Source organism: Primulina tabacum, chromosome 4 (genome assembly GCF_025594145.1).
Source record: "Primulina tabacum isolate GXHZ01 chromosome 4, ASM2559414v2, whole genome shotgun sequence".
Lineage (NCBI taxonomy): Eukaryota > Viridiplantae > Streptophyta > Magnoliopsida > Lamiales > Gesneriaceae > Primulina > Primulina tabacum.
In genome coordinates this window covers 1,713,200-1,728,462 of record NC_134553.1, presented here as the reverse complement: position 1 = coordinate 1,728,462, position 15,263 = coordinate 1,713,200, and the positions used below count along the sequence as shown (strand labels likewise).

General features: G+C 35.6%; 2 protein-coding genes across 4 annotated transcripts; both read right to left on the bottom strand.

Moving 5' to 3' along the window:
• Positions 1-151: 151 nt before the first annotated feature.
• On the bottom strand, positions 152-3,956 carry LOC142542269 (uncharacterized). Of its 3 annotated transcripts, none has more exons than XM_075648817.1 (5): positions 3,790-3,956; positions 3,497-3,705; positions 2,887-3,364; positions 1,590-1,999; positions 152-1,336 (listed from the first exon to the last, which is right to left on the bottom strand). In XM_075648817.1, exons 3-5 carry the CDS (start codon positions 3,323-3,325, stop codon positions 473-475), a joined length of 1,713 nt encoding a protein of 570 aa, XP_075504932.1. In that variant the 5' UTR covers positions 3,326-3,364; positions 3,497-3,705; positions 3,790-3,956; the 3' UTR covers positions 152-472. The 3 variants fall into 3 exon arrangements, with proteins under 3 accessions (XP_075504932.1, XP_075504933.1, XP_075504931.1); XM_075648818.1 differs by having other exon boundaries at positions 3,794-3,956; XM_075648816.1 differs by having other exon boundaries at positions 3,497-3,956.
• Positions 3,957-8,346: 4,390 nt separating this feature from the next.
• Positions 8,347-10,658, bottom strand: LOC142541392 (polygalacturonase-like). Its single transcript, XM_075647927.1, has 5 exons — positions 10,179-10,658; positions 9,169-9,458; positions 8,867-9,095; positions 8,512-8,769; positions 8,347-8,427 (listed from the first exon to the last, which is right to left on the bottom strand). The coding sequence occupies exons 1-4, from the start codon at positions 10,629-10,631 to the stop codon at positions 8,548-8,550; spliced, it is 1,194 nt and encodes a 397-aa protein (XP_075504042.1). The 5' UTR covers positions 10,632-10,658; the 3' UTR covers positions 8,347-8,427; positions 8,512-8,547.
• Between the last annotated feature and the right edge of the window lie 4,605 nt (positions 10,659-15,263).

The following is a 15,263-nucleotide window of genomic DNA, read 5'->3' as shown; positions in this document are numbered from 1 at the left end:
TTTAGTTTTTTTATATAATTATTATGTAACATCTCTTTTTATATACCGTGTCAATTTTGAAATTTACGTCCCGACATAATCTCAGTATTCATGCTAATATATAAAGAAAATCAATCATAAACCGAAAATACAAATAATATTCCCTACAAGATGTTCAAGAAAATTAGTAAAATTATAATTACGTAGATGTAGATCAATAATACATGATATTTCGCACATATTTCAAATATCACAAATCTTACTCATAGCCATGCACTCTCTTGCAACCTATGCTTTCCGACAGATCACAGACTGTAATCTCTCTTACCCTGCTTGTAGAATCCTATACATAAATATGAAAGTTGCAACACCATAATGAAAACTGCCCTGCCCGTTTATTCAACCCCGAAAACTATCGAAACCACCATTCAATACGAGCTTCCAGGGCGATTTTTTCCAGAGCGAAGGGTTCACGATGCACATGTAACATGTTTTAAACAGCATACATCCTCTTGTATCTCTCACTGTATGTCTCTGGATCCGACACCATATTAGACATTGAAAAAGAACGTGAGAGCGTCTTACCTCTCCTTATGCTTCTCATTCTGGAGTCTTCCAACCTGTGCTGAACGACACAATAGCACATCGAGCCAATTGTAGTCATCATTATTATAGAACCAAGCACGGTAGCATATATAGCAAGCCATTTCTCGTGAGCTCCAACCACAATATATGCAAGTGATATAAAAGCAATGGAAATAAAGAGACAAGCTAACCACATAAGCTTGTTTATAACGAACATGAGCTGTTTCTTTGCCTGGTGCACGATCACAACCACAGATGTTTGAACCAGGACGACAGCTAGGGAGATGAACAAGGCAAAACTGTCGAATAGAAAGAAGATTACGAAAGCTGCTTTGTTTGCTACATTGGCCTCCCCCAGTGAGAATCCTTTGGTTTTCTGCTCGACATATTGGCCAGGCACTGTGAAAATTGCGGCAAAAGCAACGGTAGCAATAAGGACAGCCACGACAGTTGCGGAATTTATGGCATTATTGAGACCCTCGAGGTGAAGCTTCTTTACTTTCTTCGCAATTTTTCGTACCCTGGATCCTGTCTGGCGACTCTGTTGGAGTTGGGACTGAACATCGTGTTTTATGTCACTGACGGTCTGCTTGAGTTGCTTTGCCGCACTTTGTGGTTTCCCATAATCTTTAGAATGCATAGCTCCTGCTTCCTTTAAGACGGTAACTAGTTCGGGAGTTTCAAACTTGCTGGCAATATCCAGAGGCGTCTCTCCAGAACTATTAGTTGCATTTAAGTCAATACCCTCATTGACTATTAAACACCGTACTATCTGCAAGGTAAGGAAACAATATCCACATCAAGTTTCGAAACAAAAATACATTAATAAAAGTCAGGGAGTATGTAAGCAACGGAGTTGGTTTCTTGATCAGGGGAGGCAAAGTTAGAATGACTAAATTTTAGGGGAAGCATAATATACATGAGTTCTGAAAAACATTGATAAGCAAGGGACAGTGGGGATGGCCCCTCTGTCTTAGCCACTGTGAGAATGTAAACAATACCACAGCAAGATTTTTCGAACAAACCTGAATACGGCATTTTCTTGTTGCAATATGGAGGGCAGTGTTGCCCTTGTTATCTTCCAACTTCAACACAGTTGGGTCCGGCTTTATAAGCTCCATAACAATATCTACATTCTGCCCCTTAACGGCCATATGCAATGCCGTTTGACCTTTTCTGTCGGTTCTGAAACCAATAGTGGGATCTTTTTTCAAAAGGGATTTTACTACTTCCAAGTGGCCCATCCTCGCTGCTGTGTGAAGCACAGTCTTCCCATTATTGCGAGCAATCTTCGCTAGGTTGGAATCAATGTCCAGAAGGAGGTTTACCACGTGAACATGTCCCTGAGCAGCTGCTGTGTGTAAGGCAGTAGAATTGGTAACATCTGTGGTCATGATTAGGCTGGGGAAAAAACGAAGCAGTTCCTTCAGCACATCTGTAATTTTAGCAAATACTGATGAATACGAGCACATGAAATCTCTTGGACAGTTTTTTTTTCTTATTGGGTTCAGTCGCGAATTTTATTCTAATATACTTGTGCAAATTCATTGTAGACAGAGTCAACTACTAGTTCATCTGACATATAAGAAAGGCCAAGGAATCAAACACTTGTAACACTCCACCAAGATTGGAAAAACAAAATTCATATGTAATTAATCTTTTAATTCGTGAATCTTATTTCCATTTTATAAGCCCATCAAGCATGAAGAGTCAACTCGACAATTTAGAATACCTTTCATGTTTATCACCTTGAACAATGTTCTCCACAGATACGGGTAAAAATCATACTTGAACACTAAAGTCATGTTTGAATTGAATGATTTGGATTTGATGAACTATTTGAGAGGAGGGTTTCTAAGCACTCCATATTGGTGGCTTAAAAATAACTATTTTAGGTTTAAAATCATTTGTCAAATGAATTTATCCAAACAAACCAATGGATTTTGTTAATATGAATTTGAAATCCCTCGCTTCAAATTCAGTTATTCAAATGCAACTAATTGTTCCTGTTAGGTGGGAAAGGGTGTGAGGGAAGTCCCTACGAGTTAAACTCATCTATAACTTTTACATGATGCCTTATTATAAATTTAGACGGAAAAACTAGTGCAATTCATTTAACTGAATTGAGCCCAAACCTAAAACATTTAGGAATCACATGTACATGATACACCAAGAAAACCCATTAGTAAAGAAAAGCCAAAAACCACCAAAAGCATTAAGAAATCACAATCATTAACAATGACTCATCCAAAGCTAAAAGCCCTCCAAAATGAACGAATTCTTGTTAAAATCGAGTAACGAAGAACTCGGTTGAAGACTTACCAAGATGACCCTGCTTGGCAGCCACATGGAAGGGATCATAGCCATTGTTAGCCGCAATCGAGGCAACCTCAACATCCGAATAACTCAAGAACTCCCCAACAACTGAGACATTCCCATTTTCTGCCGAAACATATAAAGGAGTCTCGCCTTCTTGGTTCTGATTCGACAGCAAATCTCTCACACCGTTATTAATATTATCAAATTTCTGAATTATTTCTCTCACTTTCCCTAAGTTACCCGCCCGGGCAGCAAGATGAAGAGGGGAATCCCCTCGCTTCCCCGGTGAATCCTTGTTCTTTTTCCTCTCAACACCAAAACTCAGCTGCCTCTCCATTGCTAGCCTAAAGCTTTTCTGCTTCTCCATTAACCCTTTAAAGCTCTTCTGTTTCTCCACCACTATACCACGAAAACTCCTTTGTTTCTCCATAATAGGCTCCATATCTCTCGAAATTTCCGAGATAACAGGCAAGAAAATTTCCTGTAATGAATGTTCAAACTGTTTCACTCACTATAACCATTTCTCCATGATCAAACATAAATTTCACATATTTCAAAAGATAATAACAAAAACCCACCCCAGATAGAAAAATCAGACAAAAGAACAAAGTACCTGGGAATCTTGATAGTGATATAAAGCTAAAAACTTCAACCTCGATACTCCTGCCAAACCTCACAAGAACTCATCTACAAACTTGAATACATAAAATCCCAATCTGAAGTGGATGAAATCACTCGAACCACTTCCAAAAATAATTAAGTTGCACAAGATGTGGAGCTCGAATTGTATCAATTTCAACCCAAAATCTGAATTTTAGAGAACTGTTTCCAAGAGCCACCATCAAGATTAAAGATCGAATCTTTTTTCAATCCATGGAGAACCACATAAAAAATCAGAGAAATTACCTACATGATGGACACAATCAACAACTGTTGCTGCAATTTTCCTGACTTTAAAGCGCAACTTTTTTTTTGGATGTCAGTGTCGTTAGATCACATGTCCCAATTTTGTTTCTATATTCGTAACTTTTTCTCCTTGAATTATTTTTAGTTTTTATCTACTTTATCGGATATGTTCGGAACTTTGTGGGAAATTCTATAATCTCTCAGCGGATTTCCACCGTTCATTTGGTACAGAATCCAAATAAATTACCAAACAAATGATGAATGCCAACACCTCATGGAACATAAAATCTCTGGATATTCGTGAAACAACCTTTGCATATTATATTTTTCCCTACTTTATATAAACAAATTATTATTATTATTATTATTATAAAATAATAACTCAAAATTTATTACTGTTAATAATATCATATGCATAATTTTATGAGTAAAGTATCTCATGAGACGCTCTCACGAATCTTTATCTGTGAAACGAGTCAACCCTACCGATATTCACAATAAAAAATAATACTCTTAGCATAAAAAATAATACTTTCTCATGGATGACCCAAATAAGAGATCAATCTCACAAAATACGAACCGTGAAACCGTCTCACACAAATTTTTGTCTAATTTTATCATGCCTTGTCAATATCCCAAGGTGACTAAAATATTTATTATATTACATTTAGATTTTACAGAAATATTTGAAAAACGAGTTTAGTTTTTGTATATATCATTGTTGTCAACGGTCAATATTGGATGTCCTACTAAAAGAAATAAACAATGTTGTTATCATTTGTAAGTCTGCTAGAAGAGACGTGAGAAAAATGTTTTAACATGTGTTTTTAGTTTTATTTTATAAATCTAATCATACATCGGATAGATTAAATAGCACATAAACACGTTAATTTTAAGAATAAATGCATGCAATTTCAAGTTTTTTTTTTGAGAGAAACATACTCAATCTATTATAGAAATATGATCAGAACGAGTATATATCAGGGGTGTGAATGACATCCACAAAGTTTGGTGCCTCATCCTAAAGACAAGGATTAGCATAATACACTGCATTCTTAGCTAAAGTATGAGATAACTCATTCGCTATTCGTCGCACAAACCGCACTGTGTGATCAGGCTTGTCCATCATAAGCAGCTTACAACGAGCAATAATAGAAGCAAATTCAGACAGGTCTTCTCCTGTGCGTCCAACTACGTCAACCACGCTTTTCGAGTCTAATTCAAATACCATCTTCTGATAGCCCATAGTACGCACCCAACTAATAGCTTCCACCAGCCCCATAGCCTCCCCTTATTTTACAAGCAATTTCCCATAGTAGACAGATGATCGACACCCAATAAAACCACCATAGTCATCCCACAGGACCATTCCCAATCCCGTAACATCTGCACTATTCGGAAAAGCCGCATCGATATTGCATTTGACAAACGACTCAGGAGGTGGATGCCACAACACATATTCAGTTCTGTTAGGAAATTTCCCATCATCATGTTTCCTTCGATACTTCACTGCTATCCACTCATATAGATCATTCATGGCTGTATACACTGTATCCGAGGCAGGAAGGTTACAAGAATTCCACGACTTATTGTTCCTTTGCTTCCAAATGGCCCATGTAACCATAGCAAACGTAGCAATGATCGGTTCTTGTAGCTTATCCAACATTTTAAAAAGCCATTCCCCTACAGATTCAGATTCTGAAACAGTGGAGTAAATCACTCCATGTAATCCAGCTTTATTCCAACAATTTTCAGCAAAAGGGCAGCTGACTAAGGAATGCCAAGTATTTCAATTCCCGATCCACAGAGGACGCAATTCTGAGAGACGAGGACACCCCTTCTTCCAAGGTTATATCTTGTAGGCAAGCAATCACGTCCCAACCTCCATAAAAAACTCCTGATTTTCGGGGGCACCCGAAGACACCATAGACATTGGCCAGTTTTTTCTTATTGGGCAGTGCCTACCATCTTCACAATCCATCGCCACACGGTATCCAGATTTTACCGAATACAACCCGTTCTTTGTAAAATGCCAAATACGAGAATCAGGACCAGAGCTTTCAATTAATGGTATACTTTTGATGGCACCAACATCTTGCTCACTGAACATTTCTTCAAGTAGCTCATTATCCAAAAGTGCACAACCCGAAATCATCAACTCATTAACCCGCAAGTCCTGAAATCCCTCCCTTGGCAGTGATCGAATTTGAAAGTTTTCAGAACTCCGTATCCAAGGGTCCTTCCATACTTGTATTGAACGGCCATCCCCAATCTTCCATCGAACTCCTTTGTTTAGCAATATTTGGGAACTCCAGACGCTACGCCAAGTGAAACTTGGGTTATGCCCCAATCGGGCATTTAGAAAATCCCCATGTGGATAATATTTAGCTTTGAGTAACTTGCAAACTAATGCGTCTGGGTTGGAAAGTAGTTTCCAACCTTGCTTCCCGAGCATCGCCATGTTGAAATTAAAGAAATTCCGGAAACCCAATCCTCCATCTTCCTTCCGCTCGCATAGCATATCCCATTTCATCCAATTCAAACTTTTCTCCCCTGCTTTCTTGGACCCCCACAAGAAGGAATTCAACATTCTTTGTAGCTCTTCTCCAATAGAGATTGGGAGTAGAAACACACTCATGCAGTAAACTGGTATTGCTTGCGCCGCGGCCTTAATAAGAATTTTTTTTCCCGCTTTTGAGATAGCTTTCCCACTCCACCCTTGGACTTTCTTCCACATTCGACCGCGAAGATAATTAAATATGGCACGCTTGTTTCTACCAATCAAACTCGGTAGGCCTAAATACCGCCCAGTGTTAAGTGGTTGCCACACCTCAAAAATATTTGAGATTTGATCCCAGAGCCTCATCGATACATTATTATTGCTCATAAGAATTCCGGATTTGGAAAAATTCACAGCTAGACCTGCCGCCTTCTCATAATCATATAGTAAACTTTTCACCACACGACATTCATCAGTTGTAGCCTTACAAAATACAATACTGTCATCTGCGAACAACAAATGAGAGATAATAGGGGCACCTCTACAGATTTAAACCCCATGTATTGATCCATTCCTCACAGCATGGCGAATCAGCGTCGTTAGACCTTCAGAGCATAAGATAAACAAATACGGAGATAGTGGATCTCCCTGGCGCAGTCCTCTCCCCGGAGTTATCGGCCCAACAACAGCATCATTTACAATAATGTTGTAACTAACCGAAGATACACATAGCATAATCCACTTAACCCACTGTCTATGAAAACCCATCTTGAGTAAGAGTTTCTCCAGAAGGTCCCAGTTTACTCTATCATAAGCCTTACTTATATCAATCTTAAGAGCTACTTCACTTTTTTTTCCGTGATTCTTCCTTTTCATGTAGTGGATGGCTTCAAAAGCCACGAGTGCATTATCCAGAACAGAACGTCCTGCCACAAAAGCTGATTGCTCAAGTGATATAATTTGGGGCAGGATCTTCTTCAACCTATTAGCCAAGACCTTTGCAAGGATACGATAAATCACATTGCATAAAGAGATTGGTCGCATGTCTTTCATAGTATGTGGGCTATCGACTTTAGGAATCAGAATCACATTAGTTTCATTTAAACCAGATGGAAAACCACAATATCGTAGCCATTCGACACATGAATTAAAAACATCGGTACCTACTAAATTCCAGAAAGTTGATAGAACCCTGGGTTAAAACCATCCGGACCCGGAGATTTATCAGGATGCATATCACGTACAGCCTTCGTAAATTCCTCTTTTGTGAACGGGCTGATAAGATAGTCATTATCATCAGTCGAAATGCTTCTTGTCACACAATCAGGTACTGGCTCAAGGGCACTTCCATCTACCTTAAAAAGTGTAGCAAAATATTGTTGGGCAATATGACAGATATCTGTTTGCTCATAGCACCACTGTCCATCCTCAGACTTCAGCCTGGTAATTTTATTCGTGTTCCGTCTCGATGAGGCAGTAGCGTGGAAGAAACGGGTATTCATATCACCATCCTTCAACCAAAAGTTCTTGGCATTAAAAACATAAGTTCCAAAATCAAGAATGCCTTGTTATGTCGAGTATTTTTTTAAGTTGTAAAGTAAGGAAGGGTTAGAGACAAATTTTATTCGAGTTTTTTTAAAAAATTTTATAGTATTAAATATTTATTATTTAAAATAAAGTTTAAAAGTTAAATTAAAATTTAAAAAAAAATAGTTTAAAATTTTATCTAAAAACATTATGTTTTTTTTCCTCGCATTTTTCTGCTCTTTTTCACGTTTAATATGATCAACCAAAATTTATATCGATCACTTTTTTCATGCTTTTTCACACTTTTTAACACACTGAAATATACACATGAGATATATGCAAGTTCCTACGTTATTTAAGATAATATCAATTTTAGTTTTGCATGTATTATATATTAGCATGTGTCAGTTGTTCCTTCCAACTAATATGGGACATATTCAATTATTGGAGTACAAATTCTTATTTATATAATTATATTAAGAATTGAACTATATAAGGAAGTTCAAAATCGAAACATCGATTGAAAAAGAGGCAAAACTAGAAATCGTATATTAAAATTGAATCACACGAAAATTTACATATAATTTCATTTGAGGGCGGCAATTGCCAATCTATATATATATATATATAATATATATATATATATATATATATATATATATAGATAGATAGATAGAAAGATAGCCGCCAGCCACATGATCAAATAAAATCGATCGCTCGTGGGTTCGTCCTTAGACCAAACAACTTGTCGGCTCGACTCGACCCGTGGTTGTCCCTGCCGCATTAGAACACAAAGCCTTTGGCGCATGATTTTGGTAACTTAGGGTAACGTTTTCCAATTTGATTTGGTCGCAGGGTTTAGTCTTGCTGCAATCAAATTTCACAGCTACTTCAGTTGCTGATGTCCCATGAATATCCTGATAAGTAACATCACTGATTTTCACACCCGACACCTACATGATAAAAATATATATGGCCAAGTCATCCAACGGGAAAACAAATTAAATCGAGTTTGTTATAATTGAGTCTCGTCTCGTCTCGTCTATGTACCTGTCCAGGACAATTTTTGTTGCCGGGGCAATAATTTTGGTCGATCACGATAGGGTTTTGCACATTGTTCATTATTGCATGCTGGAACACAACATTATTAACAAACCCTTTGCTTGGTCTTCCCCATGTCTTAATCCTCAGCCCATTTTGTGCATCTTTAAATCTAACCGTTCTAACTGTCACATTATACACTCCAGCTTCATCAAAATCCTTGCCTAAGCTTCCAATGCTGCATTCAAAAGTAACATTCAGTCATCACAATACCCAAGCTGTGCTGCATCAAGAGAAATTTATGCAAATACCTGATGCCGTGTCCGGGGCCGCAATCGACATTTTCGATCAGCAAATTCATGGCTCCAGGCCCGATGGAGACGCAATCGTCTCCCGTACTGATTTTAGAGTTCAAAATGGCGACATCGGTGGATAATTGAACGTGAACCCCATCGGTGTTAGGGCTGTTTCCCGAAGCTGAAATGTCGACTCCCTCCAACTTCACGTTTTGACATCCATTGATCACGATATGAAACATTTGGCTATTTAGGGAACTCAGCCCAATAATTTCTACGTTTTTTGAATTCGATATTCCCAAAGACTGCAAGAGAAAAGGAAAACTTTACAAATTCGCACACTTAGTCCAAGTACAAACTAATTTTTATTGAATGTAAAGTCTAAACAAATTGTCTAAGTATCGGACGACCATAAATATTAGAATATTCGTGGACAGATGCATTTAATATGAAAATATGATTTGAGTATGAAAATATTTAATTCGGGACTTAGGTAAATTTATTTATAAGTTTATATTTGGCAATGTTGACTTATCATTCAAGATACATGTAATAAAACAAAAAGAATATTAGTGGACAGGTGCATTTAATCATTTGGAGAAATTAGACACGTTATGTAATTTATTAAAATTTAAAATAAATTTAATGTGTAATTATTGTCTTCTAAATAACCGTGACCATACACTTTCTCACTAACCTAAAAGTAGTTAATCTCCTACAAAAATGACCACTAAACATCCCACATGACCAAGAAATCAAAACCGTTGCTTTTGAAACTTCCAAGCTTTAATTCTAGCTTAGCTTGTTTGCACCACAATATCAATCTATCCAAACATATATTTTTAGATATAAAAAAATATATTCTAAAAAGCATAATCAAGGGAAATCAGTATCTTGAGGAAAAAAAATGTTAATCACTCATGTGTTTTGATCGATTTTTTTTATGGAACTTAATTATTTTCCTTGAGAAAAATTGAACTAAAAATGCTACTATACAAAAAAAAAAAAAAAAAAAAAACACTTACCGTCGCACCACTAGGGCAGTTGCTGCCATGCATCTTACAAGCCCACAAGCCGGCACCTTGGCCATCGAGGGTGCCACCTCGAATAGAGACGCCATCGACACCCTCGAAAATTAGCCAGTTTCCGACGTTCCCAATGACGTTGTAGTCGAGGGGGGCGACAAGGGTGCCGTCGACTTGAATGGTGATCGTCTTATTGCTGCTACAAGGACCACTAAAGTGTAAGTTCTTGAGCAAGAACCTCCCTTTTGGCACATAAATGGTGGAGGGATTTATGTCGCCGCAGGCCGAGGACCATGCCGTTGAAAATGCGGCAGTGGAGTCGGTCTTTCCATCTGGCTTTGCACCTAAATCCATGACATTTAACATGTTTGGAGTGGCGAACGATTTGTGGCATAAAATCAAGAAAAGTGCAAGAAAAATAGCGTCGGCAATAGAGTTCGTAATAAAATACATTTTTTAAGAGAGTTTTAGTACGTGGGGTTTGAGAGAGGTGGGGAGGTTTTGATTTAATTTGGGAGTCGTTGCATATTTATAGGTGATTTGGAGGTAAAAAGCTTGTGTTTTTACTTCAGTGTTAGTATATATGAAACGGTAGTGGTTTCTTTATTTTTTCTTAACAGAAAAAGAAAAGAGAAAGGAAAATGAAATATGGAATACGCAATATATCGGCGGAAATCAAGAAATGGTTAGCATTTAACGGAAAACGGCTATTTGCATGGGACAAAAATTTTAGTGAAAAATTGGTTGCTAATTTGAGTGCATGAACTTAGACAAAAAGCTATTCAATATATATTTGGCACGATATTTTCTTTGATATCTTCATTATATGTTTTTATTAATAAATTATATATTGGATTGGATATTCTTTTTATATATAATTTTTATTTTTTATCGTGACATTGACATATTACTAGAGTTTGGAATGAAAATCAGTGAGATTTCCTCTCCTCTAGTTTAAGGGTCTGAAATTGATTTGGACACGTGAGATTCAAGAAAAAAAAAGGATCTACATTGATAAATTAAAATTGGGTTGAGCAACAACTTTTATAGTGAATATAGGTAAGTCGGGTCAGGGATTTTTTTAAAAAAAAATAAAGGTCAACTAATTTTTTGAATTTTTTATATGTTTGCAGTTATAAGAATTGTTTTATGATCGAGAGTAATTTTCTACATATTCCAACATTATTAGATTAAATGGATTCTTCACGTATTAATTAAGGGGAAGCAATATATAGGGGAAATTAATCTGACATTTTTTTTCACAGTAAAGTCAATCAATTAACACTTTCATAACAAAAAAATTATCTCCTAAAAGGGATACAAAAACTTTAAAAGCTCAAAAGTCGTTCCTGATAATTAGTTTCGTAAAATACGTTAAGAGTAAAATTTTTACCTTTCTCCACTTAAAAGTAGTTATTGTATCACTGTCCACGTGTGCACACTTTGAGTGCATGTACAGTCTATTATTTATACTAGTTACTCTGCACACGCGATGCGTGTGTGTATAGTCTTTTTTATCATTATCAATAGACTAAAGTGAAATTTGACAAATTATGGATGAACTAAATTGATATTTGAATTGTTGAAATAAAAAAAATAAAAATAAAAGTGTGTGTTGAATTTTTTTTTAAATAAGCAAAAAACAAAAGTATAATATTAGTATAATATAAGGGTAAAGTTGGAAAAAAAAGTTGGTATCCTTCCTAAGTGGTTACTATCATGTCATCACCCTTAATAAAATAGAATAAATTTATATACATGTGTGTGTATATATATGTGTTTATGTATACTTTCCTTAAAAAAATTAAAATAAAATTTAAATCTTTCTATTCTTAATAAGTTTTTTAGATTTTTTTACAAAAAATTAATTTTATCTAGAAAAAAGAAAAAGAAATATAGGGGCTGAAAAAAAGAGCATGTCTCACAAAATACGACCCGTGAGACCGTCTCACACAAGTTTTTGTCAAAAAAAAAAAAATAAGCGTACTTTAAGATTTCTAAAAATACATCGAGACAATATTTTGTTTGTCTCTATTATTAATGAAACCAATAAAAGAATAATACAAAAACGTCTGAAACGTACTCAATCTGTCACGCCTCGAACCCGAGTTCGCTCCTGCGCAACTGCACAATGGCCCCCATAGCAACTATTTCGTATTCATCCTCGCTTTACAAAAATGATTAACTCAAATTGCTATAGAATTCCATTGTAAGTCCATTATAAACTTATTTTAAATCTTTAATTTTTAAGATGTGAGACAATGTGTATCACACAATCAATTCTACGCAATTAGCTGATATTATTCAACCTTCAATATAATTAGAACTTCAGTTCTTGTTATTTGTCACATTCATATAGTTTGGGCTCTTTTCAATCAGAACATCTATACATGTTTTCGGGAGAACAATATCGCAGGGACAGGATTAAAGATTGACCTTAAAATTATTGAAGTGAGTCAAAATATAAGAGACAGATATGAGTTCGATCTACGGGCCACCCCAAGTGTGGATTTGCCGCGGTAGAAAAGTCTCCCCGTCACACTAATTCATTGCGATAATAAGTGAGATTGATATAGTTTTTTGATTTGAAAATATTATGAACAAAACTAGATCTTGATCAAATTAAAAGACTTGCAGGTATGCCATATTCTTATATAATTGAGGTTATCTCAGCCAAAAAATACATGTAAAAAGTTCGTTAAAATGATATCGTTACGCATACACATGTGCTTGTTAGTAAATAAATAATCTGAAATGCCTGAACATTCCCAAAAATATATGGGGGAGTTACTTGTGAATCTCCATTTTTAATAATGTATATAAAAAAATGAACCTTTTTTGGGATATATACGTCTTTTTATTTCAATCACATGGAATCAATTCATATGAGCAGGTCTCGAGCACGGATCTATATCCGTGAGACTAGTTAATCTAATCATATCTGCAATGAAAAATAATAATTTTGATATAAAAAGTAATATTTTTAATGAAATTAACTTATATTATACCATATATTTTTGACATAAAATTAATATTTTTCACTCTAATAAACATATATTACACAATTTATCTTAATACTAACCAAAAATGATAATTTTGCCGGTGAAAAATAATAATTTGAGCATAAAACAATTATTTTCGTTGGTCGAATCGGAAATCTATTTCACACCCGAGCTCTGAGGATTAAATTAACTCGAATAGGACTAATGAGTTAAAAAAACATAAGAAGCTCAACTGATCTTTTAAGGAATATAAGAAATGGTTCAATGCAATGGCCAAGGTAACAAAAAACATTCGCTTGGAGTTTGGAGGACGAACAGTGTCTGAAATGAGTGAGCTATTAACGTCAGGAGCTCAGAAAATATCACAGCACAGTTACCCTCAATGACAATAGGGCAATGGACATACTTTCAGAATTTTGAAGTCCTGAAATGAAAAAGAATGTGCCCCCTATCTTCTTCTTCTTCAACTATTTCTTGCCTTTTCGGAATGATCTAAACTCCTGTCGTGCCGGTACATGGATGAAACACACAAGTTGACATCTTCTGTTAGGAGATATCATAGACCAACTAAATTGGAAACATTTGACACTATTTTTCATTTAACGTTGCAGTTCTTTTTCTGGCCAATATTACACTGCGAAACGTGAACATGGGATACAGTCGAAGGGGCAGCAAACTGAACGTCCCTTGTTCGTTCCATAGAAATATAATCATACCATTTGGTTTAATCTTCTCAACTATTGCTCAAATGATCTTGTGAACGATTTTTGTAGGTTTTCTTACGTCAAAGCAAAGTGACATTGGAAACGTGGAAGTCAGCGATTGCTTAACAAGTTTTCGAGAGAAAATATAGTGATATTGTGTCAAAATGATAACATATCTTAAACAGATTAACGTGGATCTTTTCGGTTGAACAAACCCACTTTTACTTGGTGTACACTTAACCCAGTCTAATTTTTATCAATTACCATACAATGTACTTAATAATCTTGGTGTGTAAGAAATCTAATATACTGTAGAACCAAGTAAAGTTTGGCTCTGATATTTTTTTTACGACCAGACCATACCCTTAATAAGAATGGATATGGAATTTTGTTATATATGACAAATTAAATTCGTGCATAATCACGTAATATTCTGAATTTACCGCATATTCACACGGGCTTAAGTGAGTCTTTTGGTTATTCGGGTCCGTCATCCATCCATATGTATCACATTTATTTATAATTGTAAAATTTCAATTAATATGGAATTTGGTTATATACGACAACTTAATTTTTTGTAATATCTCTAAAATATAATTACAGATTTGATATGTTTTTTTACCATATCACCAAACTCATAGTCTTTTGGATATGGAAAATATTTATTGCCTTCCTAACTTTTCCCTGAGAATTTCCGACTCCGATATCAATGTTCTTGATTCTGAAATAAATTATTCCATAAAATCTAATTTTACTCTCAGAAATATATTATTTCTCTGAATATTCTAAATCTCTCTCTCTCTCTCAATATATATATATATATATATATATATATATATATATATATATGTATAAAACACAAACACACACAAAAACACAAACACACACACAGAAACACACGACACAAAACCATCTCCATACACAGCAAAAGTAAAGTACATATAATGAAGAAGATTTCGATTCTCTCTTTGTTTCTAGTTGCTCTAGTCCTCTCTGCATCAGGTCCGTGCGAACTATAAATCTTCGATTTTTATATTACGATGGGAATTAATATGCCATTAATTTATTTTATAATTGTTTGAAACTAAATTTGATTGTAATTATTTTGTATATATGATATTAGTGGAGGGACAAGCAATAACGAGCGGAGGTCCGGACGAGTGCTTCTTTATGTTTCCAAGTGCGTGCGAGCAAATTGGAATAAAAATCTGCTTACCGACATGCTTGAAAAGAGCTGGCCATGATCTCTATGATGTCCGTTGTGACTCAAGCACATCACTTACACGATGTGTTTGCTCCTATCATTGTCATACCTAAGCTAGTTAGTTTAGCTGCGTGCTCAAATACTATTTCTTGCTTAAATCCGTACCTAGCTTGTC